At 41.9% G+C, this 24,120-nt stretch overlaps 1 protein-coding gene and 1 pseudogene across 1 annotated transcript in view; both read right to left on the bottom strand.

The window, feature by feature from the left end:
• The window catches only part of BANP (BTG3 associated nuclear protein), a 454,339-nt gene that overhangs the window by 183,599 nt on the left and 246,620 nt on the right, over positions 1-24,120 (bottom strand). Inside the window, exon 8 of the mRNA XM_089654123.1 lies at positions 18,293-18,460. Within this exon, the coding sequence (XP_089510249.1) occupies positions 18,293-18,460 (168 nt within the window). The remainder of the gene's footprint in view (positions 1-18,292; positions 18,461-24,120) is intronic.
• LOC149445179 (U2 spliceosomal RNA) lies at positions 9,681-9,823 on the bottom strand (annotated as a pseudogene).

Below are 24,120 nucleotides of genomic sequence, written 5' to 3'. Positions count from 1 at the left end.
CCATCATAAACAGCTTCTGCTGCATCCTCCTCGATATTTCTATGACCTGAACATTGGAGATGGTGCTGTGAACTCCCATTCTGAAAGATAAAGTTGTTGGCTCATTATTGTTGCTTGACCACATTACTCCCCATAATCCCTCATTAATACAGCTGGTCAGATTGTATCCTTTTTCTCAACACTTACATTGTAAGCTCCCAGGATCAGGGCCCTCCTATCCCTCTTGTATTGAACTGTATTGTTGCTGTATTGTCTCCCGTTATATTGTAAAGTGCTGAGCAAACTGTTGGTGCTATATAAATCCTGTATTATAATATATTATAAATCCTGTATAATAATATATTATAAATCCTGTATAATATTAATAATTAAATCCTGTATAATAATAATATATAAATCCTGTATAATAATAATATATAAATCCTTTATAATAATAATATATAAATCCTGTATAATAATAATGTATAAATCCTGTATAATAATAATATATAAATCCTGTGTAATAATAATATATAAATCCTGTATAATAATAATATATAAATCCTGTATAATAATAATAATATATAAATCCTGTATAATAATAACAGTATTCACCTTCAACTACATTAAAATTGAACCTCATCAAATATTACACTTTTGGCAGCCTGAATTAGTGTCAGCACTGCTGTCAGGTTTTAATTGCGGTTTGTGTCCCAAAGGGAGGATTTTATGCCACTTCCTATTTTGAAAAACACAACAGGAAATGAGCGGAAATCTCCCCAAAGTAAGGGAAAACACGGTGTTGCTACTGGAACACGAGTCCCCAATGAACTATTTTCCCTCTATTTCTGTTAAGGTGACAACTGGAAGATCTTAGGTTGCCCTTCACCTCTTTCTGTGCCAACAAGAACGGTCACTAGGACACAAATTGACAGTGATCCTTCCCAACAGGTACACTGAGAATAGTAATATCCCCCTCAAAATTATGCTAACACAACTTTTAAATAAAACCTTTTTTCCTTCCTTTTTTTCACAACGGATGGATCTCTGTGCTTTTCTATGCAATGCAGGCACATTGTGGCTGGCGGGAGGGGCTGGCAGGGCACTGTACATAGCTTCTTGAAAACATCACAGCATCCTGCCTCACTACTCCTCTCACGAGCCCTGATGCAAACACTGGATTGCCTCCTGGGAGGAGGTATGCAAATATCAAAATGTCTTACTGGTTCAGTGTCAGTCTGGAGTTGTGAACATTCCAAGGCAGGCTGTATTTACATGCAGACCACCCTAAGTAAGGTCCATATGTGATGCTGCACTTCCATGACTAAAAGAACTGAAATCCAGCTATGGACAGGGGCAGGCCAGGGATAACCATGCTGGGGAAAAAAGGGCTGGGCATCCTCCAGCCAGGAAATGAGGCAGAATCTATCTGAGTTGCTGCAGCTTCTAATGCACATTGTGATAAAGCTCACATTGTGCAATAAAATCAGACAAAGCATTTCCAGGACAGGAGAGCAGCCGGTACAATTGTGCGAGACTGAAAGGAAAGCTGGAGGTCAGATTTAAGAAGGAGATGGCTGCTTCCAGGTGGGCCCGCTCTCCATTCATGCACAGCTATATATGTCATATACAGTGGATATAAAAAGTCTACACACTCAGGTTAAAATTTTAGGTTTCTGTGATGTAAACAAAATGAGACAAAGATAAATCATTTCAGAACTTTTTTTACCTTTAGTGTAACCTATAAACTGTACAACTCAGCTGAACAACAAACTTGAATCTTTTAGGTGGAGGGAAGGAAAAATAAAAAACTAAAATAATATGGTTGCATAAGTATGCACACCCTTAAGCTAATACTTTGTTGAAGCACCTTTTGATTTTATTCTAGCTGATGCTTTGGAAGCTCTCTGTGGACTTTTGCTGTAGGATGCGACTAAGAAAATGTCAGGAAAGACCTACTGGAACAGCTGAACTTTGATTGGGGTTAATCAGAGGCACTTTAAATGATGGCAGGTGTGTACTGACTCCTTTTTAACATGATTTTGAATGTGATTGCTTAACCACTTCCAGACCGGACACTTTTACCCCCTTCCTGTCCAGGGCAATTTTCAGCTTTCAGCGCTATCACATTTTGAATGACAATTGCGCGGTCATGCAACACTGTACCCAAATGAATTTTTTGCCATTTTTTTTGAGACAGATAAAGCTTTATTTTGGTGGTATTTATTCACCGCTGGGATTTTAATTTTTTTTGCTATGTAAATGAAAAAGTCCAAACATTTGGAAAAAAAGTGTTTTTTTTTATAACATTTTGCAAATAAATAATATTTCATCATAAATCTTTGCCAAAATTTATTCCGTTATCTTTTTAGTAAAAAAAAAAAATCCAAATTAGTTTATAACCAAAAATTATAATTTTTAAACACTTTTATTTAATTTTTTTATATTATTATTTTTTATTTTTTTTTTACATACTGTCACCCTAGCAGTACAGTAACACCATGGTGACACTGTACTACTTGTGGGAGGTGATGGAGATTTTTTTTTTTTTTTTACACTGATTGCTTTTACACCCATATAGGATGTAAAAGCAATCATTTCTCTTTCTCTCTGTGTGCATTCTTGCACTCCTTGAGAAGTACTGAGTGAGCTGTGATTGGTCACAGCTTGTCACATGGTACAAGGCTGTTGTGAATAGCCTTGTACCATGCGACCTCTGTGATCATTTACAGATTTCACACGTAGTAAGCAATGATGTCACAAGTGACATCTTGCTTACTACTTTGCATGTGATCACTGATTGGCCAAGCAGTGATCACATGATCGGGACCTCGTACAGAGGTCCCGTCCGACGATCGGTGTTTCACTGTGTCCGGAGGACACAGCGGGCACTGGATCGCGGTGCTGCGTGCTCCGAGGGAGCGCGCACAAGCAGGGTGCGGGGAGGCCGTTTATAAACGGCCACCCGACCCTGCAGTGCCACCGTCCGGCCGTTTATATGCAACGGCCGGTTGGGAAGTGGTTAATTCTGAACACAGCTACATCCCCAGTTATAGGAGGGTTAGGAGGGTGTGTGCACACTTATGCAACCACATTATTTTAGTTTTTTATGTTTACCCCCCCCCCTTAAAGATTTCAGTATGTTTTTCAATTGAGTTGTACAGTTTATAGGTCACATTAAAAGGTGGAAAAAAAGGTCTGAAATGATTTATCTTTGTCTAATTTTTTTTACATCACAGAAACCTGACATTTTTAACAGGGTGTGTAGACTTTTTATATCCACTGTAGTTGAGATGGTTTTGAGATAGGGACTGCACTTTACAGAGGTGCCTTGTGATGATGGAACAGTTTAGTTTTAGGTTTTCGTGCGGACTAGCTGTGGAATTTTTAGTATTGCTTTATATATTGTCCTGTCTATGTGCAGTTTTCCTTCATTGCTAGTTTCAAATTGGTCTTAGCGGCTGCTCCTCTGTGAGCTTTCAGTGGTGTTTCTCTTCAAAGTGGAAAAGTACATCTGGCAGCTTTAAGTCGGTCTTAATAGAAACAGGCATATGTCTAAGAGCTGAAATTTCATCTAATTTAACTGCTGTGTCTTTTCATCCACTCTTGCAAAATCACCAAGTGTAAAACTAGCCCCTATCTTATTATGACAACAAAGTAAAGGCACGTTTTAGACATATTTAGTCTATGTAATACATCAGTCTTCCACATTCATCATTAAACTTAGAAACTCCCAACATTTTATACATATGAATATCAAGGAATAATTGTATCTTCACATGAGACAACCGAAGTAACTGATGAAAGAAACAAATGTGACTGCTGATGACCGGGTCAAAAAAGTATTTTTCTCCCAGCTGTGAGGATATATTGGAAGTTTTCTAGAGGAGGGTTTGCTCTGCTTCCATTTGGATCAACATCATCAGGAAAGATGGAACCTGAGGGCCCTTTCTTCAACTTCTTGTGCTGGTTTTTTGCATTTCTTTTCTAGCACAACATTTTTTTTCCCTATAAATAACGACTAGAATTTGATCATTACCAAAACTTCACGTTCTCAACATCTAAAACCTGATCTCACCTATGTGCACCTACAGCAAATCAAATCAAATTTAAACTTTAAGACTAGATATGGTAGCTGAAAATGTGTTTTTCTTCCTCCTCAGTAAATGGAATTTTAGAGCTAATGAGGCCTGACGGGTCAAACGAGTAGAAAAAATATTACAAACAAACCTTTGCCAATCAAAAGCTAAAAACATATTGTACCAATCTATTCCAACGACTAGCCAGTATTTGTACATGCCAAATCCGACTTCATCTGCTATTTTTTATTCCATTCTAAATGGAGCTGAAAGGTAATAAAAAAATCTGCTCTGACTTGTCAGCCTTGTTACAATTCAACAAGCCTTGACCTAATAACAACTTGGGATGAGCAGCCATCGGCGAGCCAAAAGTCGAGGTATATTGAACAGTTATTGGATAGACAGATCCGGTTTCACTGTCCATATCTCACTCTGCTCTCTTCTTTCTAGCCTTCAATTACAATTCTACAGCCAGTCTCTCAAGTGGAGCAGGAGAAGGGCTTGCAGATATTTTTGTCCATCCACAGTGTGACCCTCTGGCAATAAACTGAGAGAAGTCACAGAAAGTTCAACCAGATAAGATTTTAAAATATGACCAGTGTAGGAAATCAACCAGAACGGCTGTACAGAAGGCGAACCTAATTGTGTTTTACAATTCCTGCCACTGACCTTTTCTTAAAATCCAATAATAAAGTATGTGTTTTAAATTAGAGCACTTCCCAAGGGTGTTTCACAAGAGAAATATTTATTAAAGCGGAGTTCCAGTGAAACTGTAAAAAAGTCAGCGTCTACAAAAACTGTAGCTGCTGACTTTTTAAAAACAGCAACTCACCTGTCCTTCGATCCCATGGTATCCACCACACAGCCCGTATCACCAGCCATCCTGTGTTCCCGGCGCCAGCATCTTCAACCCAGCTGTGACAGCTTGCAGCTTCACATCCGGGTACCCACTGCGCATGCGCAAACAGCTATGCGCTTTCTGAATGGTCCTGTAGTCTTCTGGGACCTGTCACGTGTCCCAGGAGACTACAGGGAAAGAGGTTGGCGGAGGACAACTTCCGCTTCCAATCGCCTAGGCGGTCACAGTGGAAGTGAGAGGCGGTACCTGTCAATTTCGGGGTACCCGCTTCCCAAAGGTGCCAATCCATAACGAGGAGTGGGGAACCAGTCCTTAAAGCGGGACTTCCCCTTTTGGGTGGAGCTCCACTTTAACTCCTTGCTGCAGCCGCCCCCTGGCCCTTCAAGAGGATCTAATCTAAAAGCCAGGAGGGCTTTCTGATTGCGTGACTGCTGTGATTGGCACAGTAGTCATATTACCAGAAGCATACATTAGGAGCTGCCCGTGACAGCTTAGTAAATGTGCCGTGAGCCAAATCCTCCTTCATTTGCATCTCTCACGCTCCCCCCTCACACACTGCAGCAATCCAGGAACCAACAAGCAGGACTAGGTGTAGCCAGGTGCTGAGTGACAAGCTAAAGCCTTGTGAATCAATGCTGATAGCCACACCCCCCGCAACATTTTTTCAGCCACTGTAGTGCAAGAAGGCACAGCATGAGTGTGGCATTTCTGCTCTAAATTCAGGAATACTGCAGCATGGTTGTCACCTTATCACAGAAAGCTGCATTTGGTGGACTTCACTGGCAGGCTCAACAGGTAATTCTGCAGGAGGAGAAAACTGTAATAGCTAGTGTTCGTACCGGGCTCTTAATGGCATGTGACTTTCAATTAAAAAATGTGTGTGTGTGTATATATATATATATTCACTATATTGCCAAAAGTATTTGGATACCCCTCCAAATCATTGGATTCAGGTGTTTCAATCACCTCCATGACCACAGGTTTATAAAATCAAGCACCTTTACTTCAACAAACATTTGTAAAAGAATGGGTCCCTCTCAGGAGCTCAGTGAAATCAAGCGTGGTCCCGTGATAGGTTGTCACCTGTGCAAAAAGCCCATCCGGGAAATTTCCTTGCTAATAAATATCCCACGCTCAACTGTTAGTGGGATTACAACAAAGTGGAAGCAACTGGGAACAACAGCAACTCAGCCACCAAGTGGTAGGCCACGTAAAATTACAGAGCGGGGTCAGCACATGCTGAAGTGCGCAGAAGTTGCCAAATGTCTGCAGAATCAATAGCTAAAGACCTCCAAACTTCATGTGGCCTTCAGATTAGCACAACAACAGTGCGTAGGGAGCTTCATGGAATGGATTTCCAAGGCCGAGCAGCTGCTTCCAAACCTTACATCACCAAGTGCAATGCAAAGAGTCGGATGCCGGGGTGTAAAGCACACCATCACTGGACTCTAGAGCAGTGGTGACGTGTTCTCTGGAGTGACCAATCACGCTGCTCTGTCTGGCAATCTGATGGACATGCCTGTCTGTGGCGTTTGCCAGGAAAACGGTATTTGCCTGATTGCATTGTGCCAAGTGTAAAGTTTGGTGGGGGGGGGGGGATTTTGGTGTGGGGTTGTTATTCCCCTTACTTCCAGAGAACTCTTAAGGCATCAGCATATCAAGACATTTTGGACAATTTCATGCTCCAAACTTTGTGGGAAGAGTTTGGGGATGGCCCCTTCCTGTTCCAACATGACTGAGCAACAGGGCACAAAGCAAGGACCATAAAGACATGGAGGAGCCAGTTTGGGGTGGAGGAACTTGACTGGCCTGCACAGAGTCCTGACCTCAACCCCATAGAACACCGTTGGGACAAAATAGAGCGGAGACTGCGAGCCAGACCTTCTTGTCCATTATGCCCTGATGTGCCCTGATGATCAATGTAGATGTCCCCTCTGAGAAATGCCACTTACTGGCTCTCCTCTCCTCACGTGCTGTCATCATGAGGAGAGGACTGCCGATAACTGGCATTTCCTATTTACACTGTGGTCAGCTGTGATTAGACACAGTTGATCACATGGTAAAAGGCAGCTCCGATTGGCCCTTTACCTGGACACAGCAATCACAGCTCATACACCTAGCGCACTCCAGGGGGCACGCGGGGGTGTGGTTCTGGAAGGATGTCCATGGATACCCTCCCAGAACTAGCCAACCACGCTGTAGCTGTCTTTTGGCTACAGCATGGTCAGGAAGTGTTTAAAATTATTTACAATTTTTTTACTTCATTGCGATCACAAGAGGGCTAACAAGTCCTGTGATAGCATGGGTAGGTGACAAGTACACTTTATTAGTCTATTAGACCCCCAATTGTCTCCCCTGCCCTCCAATAGCTGGTGTTTGAATAGCTGCATCCTCAGCTACACTAGCCAAGGAATGACAGCTGTGACCCCAGAATTAATGTAATACACTCCGCTTCCAGGGTGATTAGTCACGTGAGGGATCCATTCCATGTTCCCCATGGTCCCAGGCTCCTTGGAGGAACGGGAGAGCCCGGGAACCACTGCGGGTACCACCAGTGTGTTGATACTTTGAGAACCCCATCACTTATATCAGAAAGGTCTTTGCCAGCTCTTAAAGCAGATACCACTTGTCTACCATGCCATTTATAAGCGTATCACTACTGTATTATCATGGCTGAAACATAGCAGGGTCCTCCTAACCCTTTTATATTGAAATGTATTTTAACTGTACTGTCTCCTTTTATAATGTAAAGTGCTGCGCAAAGTGTTGGAGCTATATAAATCCTGTATAATAATAATAATGGCAAAGCCCATTTTGAAAAGAAATGGCTACTATCCTTTAAAAATAAGATATTGGCATTGTGAAACCAGTCTAGAAGCACTCAGTATAGTATTTCTTTAATCAGTTTAGATTTATAAACTATACAACTGTCTTCTGTATCCCTACACAACATGCTGTGTGTTTTTACGATTTGTAAAAACAGAAGATTTTACTATCATCCAAAAGGTTTATTTTTCAAGTTTAATGGTCAATTATGGAAGCAAAACAATTTTTTTCTTAATATCACTTTTCTGTAAAAGAAGAGTTTAATCTGTCAAAATCAATTGCCTAGCCAAAATTAAAATCAATGCCTACACCAGACATCGGTGCTCAGTGATCTATGGCCTGGCTTCTCTGATGTGGTTTGGAACCTCTCACTGTCTGGCCATTTGTTTTTTGAGTTTATGAATAAAAGTGAACAGCTCATTTTACTCATTTTCAATAAAAAAATAAACGCTTTATAAGCAAGTGACAGTAAAAAAAAAAAAGGAAGAATGATGGTTTCAATCAATTAGATATTGTTTATCGTGGCACAAACCTACAAATATCTGTGAATACCAAGCTGGGGAAAGCCAAGAAACCAGAAAGAGCCTGCCCAACACTACTCAGCCTACACCCAACTTGCCTAAACACCTCCCATTTCTAGGACTATATATCAGGATCAGCAGGGAGGACTACTTAAAGAGGATGTGGAAACAAAAATGTAAAGGTCAGCAGCTACAAATACTGTAGCTGCTGACTTTTATTAAAAGAACATTTATCTGTGCAGAGATCAAGCACTGTCCTCACCCGGCCCAGTTCTTCAACGGTCTTTGGGTCCCCAGCGCCAGCATGTTAACTGTGGGAAAATTACTTCACAGCCGGCTCCCCACTGTGCATTTGCGAGCTGCTCTGCACCCCGTGAATGGTCCCTCAGCCTCCTTGGTTCTGTAAAATTTCCCAAGAGGCTGTAGGCAGGGAAGGGATGGGGTAAACTTCCACTCTGAGATCGCCTAGGCAGTCAGAGCAGAAGTGGGATTGGGCAACTTTGAATACACACACACACACTCCAAATATTGCATGGGGGGGGGAGAGAAATGCAGAACCTTTTGGGTGAGACTCCGCTTTGAAGGAACAGCATCTTTATGCTACCACTTTTTTTTTTTTTTAAGTCCGCAAACGTGCAAATATAACGAAAAACCCGTAAGTGTTCACAAAAAAAGTGCAAGTGCAAAACACCACACGAAAAAGTGCACTTAGGGGTGTGCTTTTGTCCTACCCCTAAAGGGGCTGGACCGCTACCCTGATCCCCCAAGGCACGAAGCTCCTGACAGGGACAAGGTTCCCATTTGGTCCTCCTGGCCAAAAGGCCTGGTGGACCACCGTTCCTTGTGTCCAGCCAAAGCCGGACACCCAGTACTTGGTCAGCGGGCTCTCCCGAAGAGAAAACCCCCTAGGGATCAGGGGAGGAAGGAACCAAAAGGCCACACACCCCCTAGACTTCAGGGCAGGCTCGAGGACCCACACCTTCCATCCTGTGAAAACACACACATAAGTAAGAAAAAGTGACAAAACGTGGGAGTGAAATAAATTAAATAAATAGAAAATAAAAAAGTGGCCGTGCCAAATAGTGCACAGACCAGGCCCTGAGGCCTGTAGCAAAAATTGCCCTGGTCCTAGCCAAAAGGCCTGGTCCTAAGGGCGCTTGTGCAAAAAGAGTGAAAACGCAGTGACCTTGTGCCATCTTCACACTGTGGGGTCCCACACCCAGGTGTTACTAGTGGCACCCCTGAGGGCGTCTACTTAGGGGGCACTGGTTTGCAGACTTTCTGCCTTCCCGACTCCTGGCCAGACAAGGTAGATCCGTCCAAATCAGGAGGTACTGGGTCCTTCCGGTCTCCTCGGGGGAATTACTCCCAGGTCCCAGCTACGTGTGGGCATCCCGGTTTCTGTCCCCCCGGTACTAGCCTTCCAGACCCCCATCATACCAGCAGGGGTACTATACAACAGCCATCCCCGCAAAGCTAGAATGGCCGGGAGCACCCCCACTGGACACTGATAAGAACAGATACTACACTTGATCTTAGCCAAAAGGCCGAGAAGCGATCTTTATGCTACCACTGGTCTAGCAGGAATCCTCATATATTTTTCACAGCTTAAAAGTTCCATAAACATTTAGCTCTAAAGTCATTTACTCTAATACATTGTATACTTATGGAAGTGAATCCAACACTGCAGATTTTTATGCTTCAGATGTATGTTCCAGATGTCCGTACATCCTTGAGTACCCCTTGAGCATAGGACCAAATTCTAGAATAAACCTTTATAACCCTTTATCCTTCCTCCCAAAGCATTCTAATAGCAAATACTGTATATAGCTGCTACACATATTAATCAGTCCTTTTCCTTTTTCATAAACCTCTAAAACCACCCTATTTCATATGTTCTCCTGACAATTCAGAATTCTTCCTCTTGCAGCCATCCTCCTCAAAGAGCTTGCTCTTCCATATTTCCTCTTCACAAACCTCCGTACGTCTTTCTAAGGAACCTGTATCTTCCATTTTTCCTCCTCACAAACTTAACTTTTCCATATCTCCTCCTCAGAAACCTCACTCTTCTATATGTCCTGCTCACAAACTTCACTCTTCCATATGTCTCTCGCAAACTTCACTCTTCCATACATCCTCCGTTCAAACCTACCTCTTTTATATGTTCTCCTCACAAACTTCACTTTTCCGTACATCCTACTCAGAAACCTCAATCTTCCATACATCCTGCTCACCCTCTTCACTCTTCCATACATCCTCAAATACCTACCTTTACCATTTGTCCTCCTCATAAATCTCTGTATCAATTCAGCGAACATGAAACTCAACATAAATGATATATGTAGATTACACTGCAAACAATCAGGACCTGAAAACCCTAAACATGGGGAATACATGCTGAGAGTTTTAGTTCAGTGTGAGGATCAGTATCTTAAAGAAAGCATATTACTAGAAGTGCTTGCATTGATTCGCAGTTGAGTGATGATGTTTCATTAAAAGCTGTTGACCATATTTTCCAAGTTTACTTTAAGGAAATAGTTTCCATTAGAAGCTTAATCCACTTAACAAGATTTGTAAGAGATTGTATGGGTCTGAAACAATCTGTCCACAAGGGACAAACATGATTCCAAATTGCATCAGAGCGTCTAGATTTTTATCTTCCACATTAATCACAACAAGGTCCAGGAAATATAAAAAACACCTGTGATTAATGAAAAATGTAATCTCGATTTGTTGATCGTAAACAGTGAAAAAGCCCAGGTGTCCAGCAGTGGTTGATGGAGAATCCAAGCCCATGGCTACACAAATGTGTACTAACTCGGCAGACTGAGCACCTGGGTCATCTGGCAAGCACTGCCTCTGTTCCCCTGGGTTCGTCACCAGCCAAAATTACAATAACCCATATCAAATGTGGATGTATGAGCTGCCCTCACACACAGAATCTTTACTTTCTTGTTTCAGGTGGAGTGAGAAAGGATTGAAATCTGTGTTGGCTTTTTTTTTTTTGCCATTTATGACCCTGTTAAGTAAAATTTCTTATGTTCTGTTTCACAGGAGCAGGAAGTTAAGGGAAATCTACTGACGTGAAGGGAAATCCCACCATGTAATAACAGTAGTCGCTATTGTCGACTGGTGGCATCTGAAAAATGTTATATTTCCCCTAACTCTCTCTTTTTTGGTGACAATGGTCACCAGGCCATAAAAGTGAGAATGGCACAGACAGCAATATAAACCTGAAAGATGTGCTAACAATTTCCCACTTTACACAAAACTAGGGAATTGTTTTGGCTGGGATTCTACTTTAAAAAGGTCATTCAACATCCCTTCCCCGGCCTGAAACTTTTCTACTGGAGTAGAAGATTCTGAAACAAATTCTGAAACAAATGAATCAAGGTATCAGTATGGTTTGTTGGGGCCTCCACATTTGCTCCAGCTTTCATGGATGAAGTTCTTAGGCACTACTGCAAGTACAGAAGAGTTTAAGCGACTATACAATTCATCTACAAAGTGACTAATTTGTACAAAGCTCTTTACAATGTACATCTGAATCTGCAGATGTTGTGCTCTCAAAAGGCAGCAGCTGAAAAATTGTTTTATTGCACAGGAAAGTGGACTACCATTCCAAGAATTTGGCGAGGAGAGGCAGGAATACCTGAATGTTCCTGAAGCTCTCAGTGTGAACACATAGCTGACATATTTCCAGTAACTGTGGGATACAGGAAAATGGGTGGATACATTTTGCGGCCCTGTTTATAATGGCAAGAGGGTGGCCAATAGCTGTGGATAAAGACGCCTGGAGGAACATCTACAATCTAAGCCAAATAGCCTCTTAGAAAAAAAAAATCATTATTTCACAGCAGTATCAGATCTGATCATTGACAGGTGTTCCTGCTTGATTTGGGATTTTTAAAGACTGAAAACACAGTACTTCCCAGAGCTCCTGAATCCTAAATATGGCTGATATACATTTTGGCTCACCTGGTAAAATGGCTAAAACTCCTGAGTCAGCTCATTAGCGTTACAAGATTGCAAAGCTACAGATCTACTTTTACTTGTTTTAATTACGAATTCTCTGCCTACTTGTTTCATTTCAGCCTCTTGGAATGAAGATCGTTTGGAGAATTGAATTTTTCCACTGAAATCAGAGTTTGGCCCTGTGTACTGAAGATACAGTGGTTACACTTAATAAGCATCCAAAAAAGGCCAGCACAGGGAATTATTTCTGCTCCCCATTTCTCTGGGAGAGGCTCCAAAATGCTGCTTTTAATATAAGTTGTACAACTCTTCCACAACACGGCTGTAACTCATAGGTGGGAGCCAGGAATACCCCATGTAAACAATGAGGGAGCCAAGGTTACCAGGCATACAAGAGACTCTATGCTACCTGCCCTGGTCTATGAGCTAGGTACTGACATCTCTATCACCAATGGGTGGCAAACCTCCTCTGACTGGTCACTTCTGGGTCTAAATACAAAGGGGATGTTATGTTTTTTTTATTTTTTTCCAAGTTTACCCTTTCAACCCAATCTATAACAAGCTGCAGCTAATACATTTTTTCTATATTTCTATTAATAGAATTATTCAAATTAATAAACCAAAGAAAATGCATTTCCACCCCTCACGTTTTTGTAAATATTTTATTCTATCTTTTCATGTGACAACACTGAAGAAATGACACTTTGCTACAATGTGACGTAATGAGTGTACAGTGTATAACAGTATAAATTTGCTGTCCCCTCATAATAACTCAACACACAGCCATTAATGTCTAAACCACTGGCAACAAAAGTGAGTACACCCCTAAGTGAAAATGTCCAAATTGGGCCCAAAGTGTCAATATTTTGTGTGGCCACCATTATTTTCCAGCACTGCCTTAACCCTCTTGGGCATGGAGTTCACCAGAGCTTCACAGGTTGCCACTGGAGTCCTCTTCCACTCCTCCATGACGACATCACAGAACTGGTGGATGTTCGAGAACTTGCGCTCCTCCGCCTTCTGTTTGAGGACGCCCCACACATGCTCAATAGGGTTTAGGTCTGGAGACATGCTTTACCCTCAGCTTCTTTAGCAAGGCATTGGTCATCTTGGAGGTGTGTTTGGGGTCGTTATCATGTTGGAATACTGCCCTGCGGCCCAGTCTCTGAAGGAATGGGATCATGCTCTGCTTGCAGTATGTCACAGTACATGTTGGCTTTCATGGTTCCCTCAATGAACTGTACCTACCCAGTGCTGGCAGAACTCATGCAGCCCTACACCATGACACTCCCACCACCATGTTTGACTGTAGTCAAGACACACTTGTCTTTGTACTCCACAACTGGCTGCTGCCACACACGCTTGACACCATCTGAACCGAATCAGTTTATCTTGGTGTCATCAGACCACAGGACATGGATCCAGTAATCCATGTCCTTAGTCTGCTTGTCTTCAGCAAACTGCGAGCTTTCTTGTGCATCATCTTTAGAAGAGGCTTCCTTCTGGGATGACAGCCATGCAGACCAATTTGATGTAGTGTGCGGCGTATTGTCTGAGCACTGACAGGCTGACCCCCCACCCCTTCAACCTCTGCAGCAATGCTGGCAGCACTGATACATCTATTTCCCAAAGACAACCTCTGGATATGACGCTGAGCACGAGCACTCAACTTCTTGTGGCGACCATGGTGAGGCCTGTTCTGCGTGGAACCTGTCCTGTTAAACCGCTGTATGGTCTTGGCCACCGTGCTGCAGCTCAGTTTCAGGGTCTTGGCAATCCTCTTATAGCCTAAGCCATCTTTATGTAGAGCAACAATTCTTTTTTTCAGATCTTCAGAGAGTTCTTTGCCATGAGGTACCATGTTGAACTTGCAGTGACCAGTATGCGATAGAGCGATAACACCACATTTAACACACCTGCTTCCCATTCACACCTGAGACCTTGTAACACTAACGAGTCACATGACAACAGGGAAGGAAAATGGCTGATTGGGCCCAATTTGGACATTTTCACATAGGGGTGTACTCACTTTTGTTGCCAGTGGTTTAGACATTAATGGCTGTGTGTTGAGTTATTTTGAGGGGACAGTAAATGTACACTGTTATACAAGCTGTACACTCACTACTTTACATTGTAGCAAAGTGTAATTTCTTAAGTGTTGTCACATGAAAAGATATAATAAAATGTTTACAAAAATGTGAGGGGTGTACTCACTTCTGTGAGATACTGTACAAGTTTTGGCATGTTTCTAATAGCTCCATGATTTTTAATATGCAGATGCTAGGTATTGTACTAACACTGCTTCTGAAGTATTACAGGAGTTCAGTTGCTCATTTTTACTAAAATATATTTTATGCAAAAAAATGAAGAGAATGTGGTGCAGCATTGTTGGAGTCTTATGAGTGTGGATTGTTCTAATGTCCTTTAGCCCCTACTCTATTTGAAATAGTTAATACTGTCACGATCGCACGGTCGCCACCAGCAACATGCGACAATCGCACGACCGCGACTATCAGTAATACGTCACGCCCACAGCGTCAGACCCCAGACCTTCTCACCAAACTTGTGACCAAAGGACCAGCCGATCTAAAACCGCGGTGTGACGCGCGTAACAAGGCCACACCCAGCTGCACCCTACAAAGCAATTGTCCAGCTAATGGACTACAATCGGTGCCTGCAGCCTGAATGCGCTTGTTACTGGGTCGGGTTAATTACGCAACTAACCCTTTCAAACTGCCACCACCGTCTTTTGTACAGAGAAGATGGAAACTCTGTCAGAAATACACTATAATGATTGAAAAGTCACCTGTCCAATATGGTCAACTACAGGCCAATTAGGCAGGGAGTAACAAACACAGTAGCGTCTCTTCAAAAGGCAGGAATTTGTAAATTGCAAGTAAGCGCTTAAAAACAGTTTAACACTTTCAGAAGAAAGATTTATTACTAAAAGAGTCAAACAGGTGCAATAAAATATTTACAAAGAGATGTCACTAAAATATAATAAAATATATATATATGTATATATAGATACAGCAAAGAGATAATAGGAAGGAAGTTACAGGGTTAAGTTACTTGCCCATATGCCTTGTTTTGCAGATCCAAGTTGCAGAGCACGAAGGTTCGTTGATCTCCTCGTTCGATGTTAAGCTGAGGAGATGTGTTAAGCTTAGCATCCAGGCTTGCAGCCGGTCCTTTTTTAAAAATCCCCCTGCGGGGGGGGGGGCTCTGAGTCTGCCCAATACAATATTTTGGGCAGGAGGTCAGTGGACTCTCAATTAAAACTAACAGCTTCATACTCCATGATATGAAACATAGGTGACAGCTGACCTGAGGAATGTTCAATTAACTGCTGGTCAGTTTTAGGAGGTTCCAACTTCTTTCAAGTCCAGGAAGAAGCGGCCTTATCTGTTTTATGATGGGTGAGAAAGGTTACACTTTCTGCAGACTGCTGGCACCAAACCAGGGATGCCTTCACCTGTGTTGACCCCCCACCATCTGTCACTCAGGAGATAACGTTTTGCCTCTCAGGAAGGGAGGGGGTAGGGAGTGAATGATCAAGGAATACCTCAAATAAAAAGAAAACAAAAAGGAAAAGGGGAACTCTGCGTCCAACTCTGATGAGCAAGTTTGCTACAAATACCTGTTGAGTTTGTTATAACTGTCTGTCCCCATTGGGAAGCTTTCCTGTCACTTATTGTTAGAGAGACAAAACAGGATATGAGTGTAATCTCTCCACAGCAAGGAGAAATCCCTCTTAGGGTTTGTTCACACAGGCTTTGGTCTCTGAAAAGTGAACCGCGCTCTGCTCACTTTTGAGAAAACATGTGACAGACAGTGAGGAGGCACTGTATCACGAAGGAAAGCATCACGGCTGTGGCATGTGTACACCCCAGCTGTTGCCTCTGCAGCGAAAGGGGTAGTAGTCTGGGAGCAGTAAAAGCACGATTCACTTGTGAAGTTTTACCACTCCCCCAACCGGTAGTGTGAAAAAGCCCTTTGATAGCTGTCACCAGAACAAGTGTCTCAATAAACGTGTGCCACCTGGGTGCTGAATTGTGGGCTTATAGGAGATTATCATATTCCAGGTTCTATGCGGTCATCGCTCAATACCTTATCAATCATAGCTCTAAATGTTCCTGTAATGCTCCTGTTTCTGGAGCATGTTTTCAGAGGAAATGCATTGTTTTTGTTAAAGTGCTTTATATATATATATATATATATATATACAGTTGCAAGAAAAAGTATGTGAACCCCTTGGGATTACGTGGAGTTTTGCATGAATTGGACATAAAATGTTCTCTGAACGTCATCTAAGTCACAACAATAGAAGAACACAGTCTGTTGAACATAATACTACACAAACATTAGATGTTGCCATGGTTTAATTGCATGTAACATGTAAACATTGACAGTGCAGGGAGGAAAAAGTATGTGAGGCCCTAGCTTAATGACTTCTCCCAGAGCTAATTGGAGCCAGGAGTGAGCCAACCTTGACTCCAATCAGTGTGATGATATTGGATGTGTTGCTGACAGCTGTCCTGCCCTTAAAAAACACACACCTGTTTTGGGTTTACTGGTTTCAAGAAGCACTGTCTGATGTGAACCATGCCTCGCAGAAAAGAGCTCTCAGAAGACCTACGATCAAGAATTGTTGACTTGCATGAAGCTGGAAAGGGTTATAAAAGTATCTCCAAAAGCCTTGATGTTCATGTGTCCACGGTAAGACAGACTGTCTACAAATGGAGAAAGTTTAGCACTGTTGCTACCGTCCCTAGGCGCGGTCGTCCTGTAAAAATTACTGCAAGAGCACAGCGCAGAATGCTGCATGAGGTAAAGAAGAATCCCAGAGTGTCAGCTAAAGACCTACAGAAATCTCTGGCACATGCTAACATTTTTGTTGACACATCTACAATAAGGAAAACATTAAACAAGAATGGAGTACATGGGAGGACACCACGGAGGAAGCCATTGCTGTCCAAAAAGAATATTGCAGCACATTTGAAGTTTGCAAAAGAGCACCTGGATGTTCCACAGCACTACTGGCAAAATATACTGTGGACAGATGAAACCAAGATTGAGTTGTTTGGGAAGAACACACAACACTATGTGTGGAGAAAAAAAGGCACAGCACGCCAACATCAAATCCTCATCCCCACTGTAAAACATGGCGGAGGGAGCATCATGGTTTGGGGCTGCTTTGCTGCCACAGGGCCTGGACGGATTGTTGTCATTGATGGGAAAATGAATTCCAGAGTTTAACAAAACATTTTGCAGGAAAACGTACGACCATCTGTCCGCCAAATGAAGCTCCGCAGAGGATGGGTGATGCAACAGGACAATGACCCAAAGCATACAAGTAATTCAACAAAACAATGGTTGCAACAGCACAGAATACGCCTTCTGGAGTGGCCCAGTCAGAGTCCTGATCTCAACCCGATTGAAATGCTGTGGCATGACCTTAAGAGAGCGATTCACACCAGACATCCCAAGAATATTGCTACACTAAAACAGTTTTGTGAAGAGGAGTGGTCCAAAATTACTCCAGATTGTTGTGCAGGTCTGATCTGCAACTACAGGAAACGTTTGGTTGAGGTTATTGCTGCCAAAGGAGGGTCAACCAGTTATTAAGTCCAAAGGTTCACATACTTTTTCCTCCCTGCACTGTGAATGTTTACATGTTATGTGCAATTAAACCATGGCAACATCTAATGTTTGTGTAGTATTATGTTTAGCAGACTGTGTTCTTCTATTGTTGTGACTTAGATGACGTTCAGAGCACATTTTATGCCCAATTCATGCAAAACTCCACGTAATCCCAAGGGGTTCACATACTTTTTCTTGCAACTGTATATATATATATATATATGGAGTGTGGAAGGGTTAGAATCCCTGTCATGTTTTTACTGGTATCAGTGTCCCTTATGGGGAGATTTATACTGTTGTTGTGGCTCTGATATAGAAAGTGATGGGAAAATCAAAAAATTTAACTTTTCAGAACAGCAATAGAGGAGAACAACAAAAGGGGAAATGGAGGGTAGGTTTGTACGACTTACCAGCAGCGTTGTATGAAGTGTTTGAAGGGGTTCTGCGGGAGAAGCTTTTTACTGCCAAGCTCTGCCCTCTCTGCTTCCTGCGCCAAGCTGTGCGGCACTTGGAGTCAATGCTCTGTTTTATTCGGTACCAGTCTGACTCTGTGATTCGGAACTTGTGGAATAGATGACCTGTGTAAAAAAGGAAACAGAACCACATTTACTCCTTTTAATGTTGTTTAATTCTAACTATCAGCCATATGTTACATAGACTACATTTAATGTGGTTGTAATCACTTACAAACACCCACTGAAGTGGCTAGCCTCTGGTGATACAGAGATGAAATAAATCCTCACGCAAAGGTTGTGCCTGTTTATCTGAAGCCCTTTCTCCCCTACAGCATTCCAAAAAACCACAAAGAACAAAGGCTGTTTCTGAGCTCCAGCAGGCAGGGAGTGGGGGGGATCTGATGTCACACACTGAGCAGGGAACCAAGTGTAATCTGAGACCTGAGTGGAGGGAATGTACACCCCCCCCCCTCTCTATACAGTCTCATAGGAAAACATGCACAGCTAAGACTGTCAATCACCTTCTGTGTGCTGAAGGGGGTGGGGGAGGCAAGGCTGTCTCACAAGACTCCGTGGTGTCAGCGTAGACTGTCAGAATTGACCACACTAGGCCCTTTGGATTGGGGATAGCACACACTATTGAGCTTTGTTCTTTTTTCATTTCAGAGGTTTACAACCACTTTAAAGCTGAGATTTAATCCGGTGGGGCAAAAACCATAGAACAAGTCAGGAACAGACAGATGAATGGCTCTTATTTAAAGATGCTTTGTTTGATTGTTGTAGTTTTGGCCAGGTAAGATAACAACAACTAAAGAATATCTCTTTTCTTGCCCATATGGATTGGAGGAGAGCACTTACTTTTAACCAACTGCACTGGCATAAAGATTGCACTTTTGTTGTATCATTTAGGTATCCTAACTCCTCACCCCTCTGATAAAAAAAATGAAACCAGGAGTTTTGCATTCAGCGAATCTGATTAGGCTATAAAGCTTTTGTTGCACAGAAGCATAAGCAAATTTTCAAATCAACAAAATGAACTTGCAAAAATAACCACAGAAGAATCAGTGCATACGGAAAGTGGACTGGCTAACAATAGTCCACACCACGAAATTAAAGCTTAAAGAGCTTTGTGAAAGTCGTCCAATATTAACAAACTTGGCCCGCCACCCCTCAGCAAAACGCTTGTACCATATGATTCCACCGCCACAAAGGCGTGTAGCCGTGAAACTTTGAACTCACAGAGCTGAAATAAACTATAGCATTTGACAGCTCGCTCTTTGGCAGACTATAAACATATTCTTAAATCATAACTTAGCATTTTTGGAAGCTTGAGAGATTTCATATGTGAAATGGGCTTTTTTGGTAGGGGCTCAGGTCCCTGGATGCCATTTGAAATACTGGAGGGAAAAAGAGCCAACTGTAGGGAGAAAAAAAACAAATGTTCACAGAAGGGAACAATTCAATCTCATCGATCTATAAAATTGAATGAAGCGTGCTCAGTCCATTGAACCCAACAGAGAAGCCGCTTTCTGTGCCCATATACACAGCAGCGGGAGCCTTTATAGTTAATGGACTGAAATCCTTGAAGTTGCCCACACACAGAGTGGTCAGACTGCGTAGAAACAAATGATTAGATTTTTGATCATTAAAAGTAAACTATAGTCTTTTAAGATATATGGAACATGTGAAAGCGATCAGCCTAAAGCTGAACTTTGTGCAGAAAATGGAAATTTGCAACAGCCAGGCTTTTTATTGCTGAAGAAACATTGTGTGTCTCTTCCAGAATAGAGGATTCTTGCGTGCCTGTGCAGCTCAATGTGCCAGGTTCCAAGATGGATGAACTCCAGTGCACATGCACAGGAGTTACATCAACAGGTGTGAGTAATCAAGATAGCTGAAGATCCTGTACTTGGAACACCAGAAGATGATGTTGATGAGAAAGCAAGGGAAGGGGAGTATAGTTCAGCTTTAATGTACATCTTATAAAGATTTTATTTTGGTTTGTATAAGTTACATTTGGTTATTACCAAGGCTATGATTCCGGCTTGTATTATCAGCCTTTCAGACCCTCTTGTTTCAGCTTAGGTCTATCAAATTAAAAAATGGGGTTGTCCTTCCTTATTACCACCAAGGATGATACTAACCCAGAAACCCAAAGATGTGAGCATGAAACCCCCTACACATTCAGATTACCAGCCTGATTGGTCTTCAGCATGGGTGATGCCAACACTCCCCCCAACCACCATGCACACATCCCCCCCCCCCAAAAAAGAAAAAAGAGAAAAAGAGTGATTCCCCTGTAATAAGGCTGGGGCTAGAGATGTATAATTTAAAGCTGCTGTACAAAACACAAAAACATCAAGGTAAACTTTTGATTTTACAAAAAAAAAAATCTGGATTTCTATATTCTAATGGTAGTGTACAGTATGTGACTATATACAAAATCACATAATTGATTTATAATTGACTATTGGTATAACCATTTTATTTATTTATAGCAAATATATATTCAATCTCAACATGAAATTTATAAACTTTTCGTTATCCCGTTTGGTCATAATTATCTAAATAAATTTTTTTCGACAATTTCTCAACAAATGTATTCATATGAGAAGAAAGCAACAAAAGAAGTGCTATTTTCCTGTCCTTTTTAATCACAAAGCTGTACAACTTTAAACTCCAATATGTCATTATGACTGAGCATAACCCCAAGATAAGCATTCTCTATTTAAAGCGCAATGGGCGATCTCCACATTACAGCCTATGTAGCAGTAGTGCTCGATGCTGGTTCGTCTCTATCAATCTCTTTTTTTCATGGCAGCTATTTTTATCTCCAATTATTGAATATTTTTTGCAGTGTATTCTGTTACAAATGGTAATTAATTGTAAAAGACCAAAGGGACATGATGGTGTCTGTGCACAGAATCCATAATTATGGGGATTAATGTAGTACATCGATTTTCCCAGAGCAGCAAGGACCAATTAGCTGAAATCATTTTAATATATTATACGGCACCAAAGTGTTTCCATCAAGTAAAAGAAGAGAAGGAGAGGAGACTCCATAAAGGATTTAATGATGCTTTATGTAAATGGAGAGCAAAGAACCTGAAATAACACAATGTTGCACAAAAAAGAGATCAATGAAAGTAATGGCTGGGTCCACAGGCATGCACAGAAACCGATTGCATAACGGCCTGGAAAATGTAACCTAGTTGACTCACAAATGTTTTTAAAAAGTGAACCTAGCGCATTTAAAGGAGACAGCCATATTGTGGCACAACAAAAATTACAGAACACACAAGGAACTAGTGATATTACAGCTGGCTAGGTTTGGATGATTCGGTCCTGGAACTGCCCAAGATTTTGGAAACTGTCTTGTAAATCAATTTGTCGTGCAGCAATTTGATGTGTTCAAATGAACTTATTGGCACTAAAAAGTTAAAGTAGACCTATGTTCCAATAGTAAAGACACCCTTTCAGGTATGTAAACAATCAAAGTGCAAGGAACCTGTAGTATACTTAAAGCTGAAGTTTAGGTATGGCAATTTTTACATAGTTACATTGGTCCATCATAAGTATGTATGTGTAATATCTATGGGACACCCTTGGAAACAGGAAATCATTGTAGTAGGCACCACTTCTACACTGATCTCCACTAGCTTCCTGGTCATGTGCTACTTAGTAATCACAGGTGGTCACTCACTCTGCATGCACACCATTTAGAGAACACTTTTCATTTTATCAATGAATGCAAGGCATCCTTTAAACGGACAAGGTGGAGATTGTAACATTGCCACCCCGCATCTCTGCCTCGTCCAGAGAATGCTTTGAGAACATGCAAAGTGTTCCCTAAATGGTGCCCATGCCAAGCAAGCGACCTCATGTCCTCACAATGCAGCAGGACAGCTGCTCAGCACAGGATTTGGAAGCTAGTGGAGATCACTGTAGTAGCAGTGCCTGCTACAGTGATAAGTTTCCATGAGAATCCCACAGGTATGGCACACATACATACTGACACTGGTCCAAGATTTAAAAATTGCCATACCTAAACTTCAGCTTTAAATTGGAACTTTAGTCAGAAAATGAAGTCCTGATAGATCACTTTGGGCTGGCCCCTTTTACAGGTAAAGCTGATGTAAAGCATTAAAAATAGGTACTATACTGTTTAAAATCCAAAAGCCCTGTCTCACCCTGGTCTGCACATGCTCAGTTGTCTTCTATTCTCGGCACTGTGCTGGAAATCAAAACCACTAGAGGCCAAACTGCTGACGGCCTAAAGTTTTACTGCTGCTCAGGGGCTCTGGACTTCAGTAAAATGGCAGCCTCTAGCAAGAAGAAACAGGAGCAATGCTGCTGTGAGGAAAAAAGGCCTAAAAAAAAAAACCAATACAGCTGCCACCTCTAAAGCCCCATGCACACGGGCTGAATATCGGACGGTATCGGCCAGTTCAACAGAAACTGTGTGTACAGTAGCCGATCTGGCTTCAGTCAAAGGGGCAGGACCAAGAATGGTCTGCTGACCTGCATCTGATCAGTGCTCTCAGCCATTGATAGATGTGCCCTGGCAGGGGGGTGGATGCATCCCATTGTCAGAATACAATAGCTCAGCGGGGAGATCACTGAATCCAGGTACAGAATACCACTCCCCCCCCCCCCCCCCCTTCAGTTTTTTTTCATTCAAGCCCCCTGGGTTGAGCAAAAAAATCTGATAGTGTGTACTAAGTATAAAGATTGGTAAACTGCAATAGATTACATTTTTGGTTTTGGATTTAATACTGCTTTAAGCTGCTATATCCAGGAATTATGGTAACATATATTGTATATCTGGTTTATGCAGCATGATAATTTGGGGTTACCTGAGTTATTGCTTTGCAAGGGAACAATGGGTGAATGCTTTTATTCTCATTCTGGATCTTATGGTCTCAAAACCCCATAATGGGCCACTGGCCTCTCAGGTTTCCAGTGATGAAATCACAAAATAGGCAGCAGTTGGTTATGAATATGTATTATAAGAAACAGGCTTTGTGCATTGTACTGTTACACATTATAAACACATCTAAAATCTTCAGCAATATGTCAAATCTCTGGAAAGAGGGGAAGAGAAAAATACAAGATCAGTTCTCATCTAATCAGGATAGAGATCCAGCCAAACAAGCTTCCTGCCAGTTAATCCTGTTCTCATTTGCTGTATTAACCCTTTGAAGATGGCATGCTTCATTACTGGTGATTTTTAGATCCATGGCATGGCTGATAGTAGGAACCATAACAGTTTCCATGTGTAGATATTATACACCTCTGAATACTAAAGACAATGTGACAGCACCGAGATCACACATCAAGGAGAGCACAGGTTAGTGATACTTTGAGACACACTGAATGGATAACCGTTACCAGCTAGCCTCTGCAACTAGGCGAATCCCAAAAGTCTGGTGTATAAATTCTAATTTTATATTAAATTGTACAAGTATATAATTTATGCACCTCCAATCCACAATCACAGACAGCATTCACGTACGTGTCTATTTTAGATTACTTTGAGCAACTGCTACCATAAATTGCTGATGATTGATAACTGCTTAGTCGGACAATGCTTTGCCGTGTGGAAAAAGCAGGAACAACAGCTTTATTTTGGAAAGCGATGTTTGCAGATCTGTGGGATGCACTGTGCACATGGATATTTTTAAGCTTGGCTAGTGAAAGCTACAAAGAAGAACATTAACAAAGCATCTAATGGGAGTTGAGAGGTTTTACCAAGCAATCTTTAGCCCAGTCTTTGAGAGATA

The sequence above is a fragment of the Staurois parvus genome, unplaced genomic scaffold, assembly GCF_062004578.1.
Source record: "Staurois parvus isolate SC_StPar_1 unplaced genomic scaffold, SC_StPar_1.0 ptg000745l, whole genome shotgun sequence".
In the NCBI taxonomy this organism is placed as follows: domain Eukaryota; kingdom Metazoa; phylum Chordata; class Amphibia; order Anura; family Ranidae; genus Staurois; species Staurois parvus.
Note: the sequence above shows the minus strand (reverse complement) of the source record. Positions and strands in the feature narration are given on the sequence as shown.